Source organism: Podarcis raffonei, chromosome 3, assembly GCF_027172205.1.
Source record: "Podarcis raffonei isolate rPodRaf1 chromosome 3, rPodRaf1.pri, whole genome shotgun sequence".
Lineage (NCBI taxonomy): Eukaryota > Metazoa > Chordata > Lepidosauria > Squamata > Lacertidae > Podarcis > Podarcis raffonei.
The window spans coordinates 121,672,329-121,678,410 of NC_070604.1; the positions used below are offsets into that span (position 1 = coordinate 121,672,329).

A 6,082-nucleotide genomic window follows, 5' to 3' on the forward strand; every position below is an offset into this window, starting at 1 on the left:
GAATGGGAAGAGAGCAGAAGAGAAGGTCAGGTCAGGTCAGTTAAAGGACCCTTGGGCGGTTAAGTCCAGTCAAAGGCAACTATGGGGTTGCAGCGCTCATCTCGCTTTTCAGGCCAAGGGAGCCGGTGTTTGTCCACAGACAGCTTTCCGAGTCATGTGGCCAGCAGAACTAAACCACTTCCGGCGCAATGGGACACCGTGATAGAAGCCAGAGCGCATGGAAACGCCATTTACCGTCCCTATTTATCTACTCACACTGGCATGTTTTCGAACTGCTAGGCTGACAGAAACTTGGGCAGAGCGTCGGCAAGCCCAAGAGGCTCGTGGTTTAGACCACAGCACCACCCGTTCCCTAGAAGGTAAAGTAGGATGCCCTCAGCACCAGTTTCAGGGAATCAATCACCAGTGGGGATGGCAGCTGCACTCAGATCTTTACTTTGGAGTCCCCAAAGGCATCTGGGAGAAAAGGATGCTGGGCTCATGAGCCTTTGGACCCAACCCAGCAGACTGGCTCTTCTAAAATGACTGGCAGGAGGAATGAAGGACTGCTCACAAGCAGTGCTAATACCCGAAGGGCTGTCATATGAAAGATGGACCAAGCTTGTTTACTGCTGCTCCAAAGGGCAGGGCCAGAATGAATGGATTCACAAAATGTTCAACAGTGGAACAGACGGTTCAAAAGGTGGTGGTGGTTTATAGCAGAGGTTGGATGGCCATCTGTCAGGAATTCTTTAGTTGTGATTGATTAAGGTTTTGGGATATACCACATGTGCAGATTAGGGCTTGGGTGATGCTGTGGTCTAAACCACAGAGCCTAGGGCTTGCTGATCAGAAGGTTGGCGGTTTGAATCCCCCACAACGGGGTGAGCTCCTGTTGCTTGGTCCCTGCTCCTGCCACCCTAGCAGTTCGAAAGTACAAAGTGCAAGTAGATAAATAGGTACCGCTCCGGCAGGAAGGTAAACGGCGTTTCCATGCGCTGCTCTGGTTTGCCAGAAGCAGCTTAGTCCTGCTGGCCACATGACCTGGAAGCTGTACGCCGGCTCCCTCGGCCAATAAAGCGAGATGAGCGTCGCAACCCCAGAGTTATCCATGACTGGACCTAACAGTCAGGGGTCCCTTTACCTTTTACAAGTGCAGATTAGCTCTCTCTGAGACACTTAGCCCGTGTCTGGGATGTGTACCCTTTCCCTCTACAGCAGTGATGGCCAAACTTGGCCCTCCAGCTGTTTTGGGACTACTACTCCCATCATCCCTAACTAACAGGACCAGTGGTCAGGGATAATGATGGGAACTGTAGTCCCAAAACAGCTGGAGGGTCAAGTTTGGCCATCAGTGCTCTACAGGAAGAGACTCTTAGAACTTAATGCCCCTCCCTGCCAAACACAAACAGCCACCCAATTCTCAGGGAACAGAAAACATCTTACAGTCATACCTCGTGTTGCATTAGGTTCATGTTGCGTCTTTTCGGCTTGCAAAAGCTACAAACCTGGAAGTGTATACTTCTGGGTTTAGCCGTGTGTGTGTGCAGAAATGTTCTGTGCGCTTTGCGCATGCGCAGAAGCGTTCCGCGAACTTCACGCATGCACAGAAGTGCTCTATCACACCACGTGCGTGCACAGAAATGACGCTGTAGTTACGGACTTTCCGGGGTGCAAACGGCACCCCGGAACGGATCGAGTCAGTAACTAGAGGTACCACTGTAAAAGGAAGGTGAGGTTAAAAAAACAACTTACACACAGGGACACCTTTCCTGCCAGCTAAACAAGCTTGCATTCTATGTGCATGAAACACTTTTGCATAGAGGGTCCATTCCATCGTGGGAGCCCCTACTGCCAAGACGAAGCCCTGGCACAAGTTGAAAGGCTGCCTGGGTACTGTCCTTCAACTCAGGATATTGCACAGTGATTAAGGGAGTGAGCTACAAATGAGGAAACCTCAAGCTCAAGTGCAACCTCTACCAGGAGCTTGCTAAATGGCTTCCGGAAGCCCACTCTTAAGAACAATCAGAACGTGACTTAAGAGCGTGGCTGCTGGATCAAGCCAAAGTCTCTTCTAAATCCATCATCCCATTCTCACAAAGGCTAATAGGAGCACTCTCCCCATTTCTGTTTCCTGGAAATTACTATATTCCAAGACCAGAGGCAAAGATTTGTTCTTTCGATAAGAGTTATCGAAATATCCTGTGCTAGATGGATTACAAGCAACCTGATTTTCTTGGCAGAGGTCAGCATCTACCTAGGGATGTTGCAAAACATCACAAATAAATGGTTATTACACCCTGTGGGTGTAAATTCCACAGCTGAATTACAATAGGGACGCAGGTGGCAGTTCGAAAGCACATCAAAGTGCAAGTAGATAAATAGGTACCGCTCCGGCAGGAAGGTAAACGGCGTTTCCGTGCGCTGCTCTGGTTCGCCAGAAGCAGCTTGGTCATGCTGGCCACATGACCCGGAAGCTGTCTGCGGACAAACGCCGGCTCCATCAGCCTATAGAGCGAGATGAGCGCCGCAACCCCAGAGTCGGTCACGACTGGACCTAATGGTCAGGGGTCCCTTTACCTTTACACCTTTTGGGTTTAAATTCCACAGTTGAATTGCAATTATTACAAAGTTAATAGCATCCTACCATACTGGTTTGTTGCCATGGTTATGCATGAGGATCACAGTGAAGTGCAAATATATATGTGTATATGCATGCTTCTTCCCCTGTTTACCAGCTGCCTCAATTTCCATCACGCCAAATTTTAGCTTGCAGGGCTCCTTGGTGCAGACACCTGCCCTCTCTTGCATTCTGCAAGGCACCATCCACATTTGACAGCAATAGGAAACCAAGCCTTTGGTGTCATTGGCCCAGTCCTGTGGAATGCTCTGCCACTAGAGATTCAGCGATCATTAAATTGTAAAAACAATTTTTTTTTCCCCTTCCAGTAGCACCTTAAAGACCAACTAAGTTAGTTCTTGGTATGAGCTTTCGTGTGCATGCACACTTCTTCAGATACACTAGATTACATTAAATTGTAATAATTATCACGAATATCCAACGAGTGGATCTCTCTCTCCTTCTGACTCCCGAGAAATTCAGCGCAGCAGCCTCTCTCTCACTCGCGCGCGGCCGGGCGCGACCAACAACACACAAACGCACGAGAGACGCGGCGGCGGCGGCTGCGGGGTTGTTTTTTGCGGTTGGCGTCGCCCCCCGAGCCAAGAGCAGCAGTCGGGCGGGCGGGTTTGCCTCCGCCCCCTTCGCCGCCGCCGCCGCGTCCTCCCCTCGCGGCCGGCTACCCACCCGGGCAGGCCCAGCGACGGCTCCAGCTGCCGGAAGACTCCCGGGAGGCCGCTGCCGAAGAGGACGCCGCCCAAGTCGAAGAGCACCGCCCGCCGCTTCGCCGCCATCGCCTCCCGAGCCAGAGACGCTCTGAGGGAAAAGAGTCTCTGAGGAGAATCTGAGGGGAAGGCGAGGCCACGCCCACCCATCGAGGGAAGCCACGCCCCCTACTCGAAGAAGTCGGCCGGGGACAAGTGGGCCACGCCTACTCCCACCTGCGCGAAAAAGCCACGCCCCTCACGTCGAGCCACGCCCCACGCTGCCCTCCTCCTGCAAGCCGGCAGGGGATGGGCAGGTCCTAGCGCCGCAAGTTTCACCCAGGAAGGATGAATATATTTGAAATACTTCTAAGTGGTGTACGCAGTGCTTTTTTTTCTATATAAATTGGCTCATCTCATTTTGGCTCCATAAAATCACCGTTTTATAGTTCAGATCGGGGAAAATGAATACAGTAAATGGGCAAAAGTACAAAGATTCACAAAATGTTTAGAGGTACGCGTACCCCCAGAAAAAGCACTGGGTATATGAAGCAGACAGCATATATAAAAATGTTACATTCCTGTAGAGTTAATAACATACATGTTATTCCACACAGGGCAGGTTTTGCTGCTGCTGCTGCTGGTGAACTACTAACTACAGTGGTACCTCGGGTTACATACGCTTCAGGTTACATAAGCTTCAGGTTACAGACTCCGCTAACCCAGAAATAGTGCTTCAGGTTAAGAACTTTGCTTCAGTTTAAGAACAGAAACTGGGCTCCGGCAGCACGGCGGCAGCAGGAGGCCCCATTAGCTAAAGTGGTGCTTCAGGTTAAGAACAGTTTCAGGTTAAGAACGGACCTCCGGAACGAATTAAGTAATTAACCCGAGGTACCACTGTATTCTGTTTTTGGCAGCAAGTTTTGCATTATATTTATATGGAAACAGATGCAGATCATCCATTGTGCTATTTTAACAATGTAGCACAGAGGGAAAACAATCAAGATTCCCTCCCAGACAGATGACAGAAAGCTACAGAACGGAGTTTTTTGTTGTTGCGCTCTTCTGACACCAACAATGTTGATAATAATTATTCACATGGCACAGGTGAACTGTGGAACTCACTCCCACAGGAGGCAGGGATGGCCAACTTGGGTGGCTTTAAAAGAGTATTGGACACATTCATAGATGAAGAGAGGACGCCTGCTTCTGGGGAGAAAAGCAATGACAAACCTAGACAGCATCTTAAAAAGCAGAGACATCACCTTGCCGACAAAGGTCTGTATAGTTAAAGCTATGGTTTTCCCAGTAGTGATGTATGGAAGTGACAGGTGGACCATAAAGAAGGCTGATCACTGAAGAATTGATGCCTTTGAATTATGGTGCTGGATGAGACTCTTGAGAGTCCCATGGACTGCAAGAAGATCAAACCTCTCCATTCTGAAGGAAATCAGCCCTGAGTGCTCACTGGAAGGACAGGTCCTGAAGCTGAGGCTCCAATACTTTGGCCACCTCATGAGAAGAGAAGACTCCCTGGAAAAGACCCTGATGTTGGGAAAGATGGAGGGCACAAGGAGAAGAGGACGACAGAGGACGAGATGGTGGGACAGTGTTTGACCAAACTGCGGGAGGCAGTGGAAGACAGGAGGGCCTGGTCCATGGGGTCATGAAGAGTCGGACATGACTAAACAACAAAACAACAACAACAGCTAGTCCTATGACTATGCTCTACCTCCCTGGTTGGAGGCAGTAAATTACTCTGAATACCACTTGCTGGAGACCACAGGAGGGAAGGGTGCTGCCATCTTCAAATCTCTCATGGGCTTTGACGTGAAAGACGGGGCAAGCTTGTTTTCTCATGCTCTGGAGGATAGGACTCGAACCAACATCTGAATAACTTTCTAGCAGTCAGAGTTGTTTGACATTGGAACGGGCTCCCTAAGGAAGTTGTAGACTCTCCTTCCTTGAAGGTTTTCAAGCAGAGGTTGGATGGCCACCTGTCATGGATGCTTTAGTTGAGATTCCTGAATTGCAGGGGGTTGGTCTGGATGACCCTTGGGGTCCTTTCTGTTACAGAAATTAGGAGGGCACATCTTTAAAGTTGTTTAATGTTACAAATATTGGGACGCGGGTGGCGCTGTGGGTAAAAGCCTCAGCACCTAGGGCTTGCCGATCGAAAGGTCAGCGGTTCGAATCCCCGCGGCGGGGTGAGCTCCCGTTGCTCGGTCCCAGCGCCTGCCAACCTAGCAGTTCGAAAGCACGTCAAGTGCAAGTAGATAAATAGGGACCGCTTACTAGCGGGAAGGTAAACGGCGTTCCATGTGCGGCTCTGGCTCGCCAGAGCAGCGATGTCACGCTGGCCACGTGACCCGGAAGTGTCTCCGGACAGCGCTGGCCCCCGGCCTCTTCAGTGAGATGGGCGCACAACCCTAGAGTCTGTCAAGACTGGCCCGTACGGGCAGGGGTACCTTTACCTTTACCTTTAATGTTACAAATATTATGCATAAATGTATCCTTTTGACTTGACAGCTCAGGGAAGTTACCTAGCTTTAAAAACCATATAAAATCAACTCCTTTCCCAGTTTCCTTCATTCCACCGCCAATTTGCTTCATTGGCCAAGGTCTTGGAAACCACTCGGTCCCCGCCATAATCCCTCAAGCGGGAGGTCACTGTACTCACAGGAAGGTACTCATAGGTGTCAATCGCTGGGCAAAGGCACTCCTCCGGACCTGCCCAGGTGGCACACTATGCAAACCAAAGCTCTATTGTCCTTTTTTA

At 50.2% G+C, this 6,082-nt stretch overlaps 2 protein-coding genes across 3 annotated transcripts in view; both read right to left on the minus strand.

The window, feature by feature from the left end:
* EPHX2 (epoxide hydrolase 2) overlaps positions 1–3,466 on the minus strand; it is a 110,023-nt gene extending 106,557 nt beyond the window's left edge. The window contains exon 1 of one of the 2 annotated variants that reach the window (XM_053383810.1): positions 3,287–3,466. In XM_053383810.1, the coding sequence (XP_053239785.1) occupies positions 3,287–3,393 (107 nt within the window). In that variant the 5' untranslated portion in view covers positions 3,394–3,466. The remainder of the gene's footprint in view (positions 1–3,286) is intronic. The other variant, XM_053383809.1, reaches the window with a different exon arrangement.
* The window catches only part of PTK2B (protein tyrosine kinase 2 beta), a 358,085-nt gene that overhangs the window by 162,718 nt on the left and 189,285 nt on the right, over positions 1–6,082 (minus strand). The gene's annotated exons all lie outside the window — the stretch shown is intronic.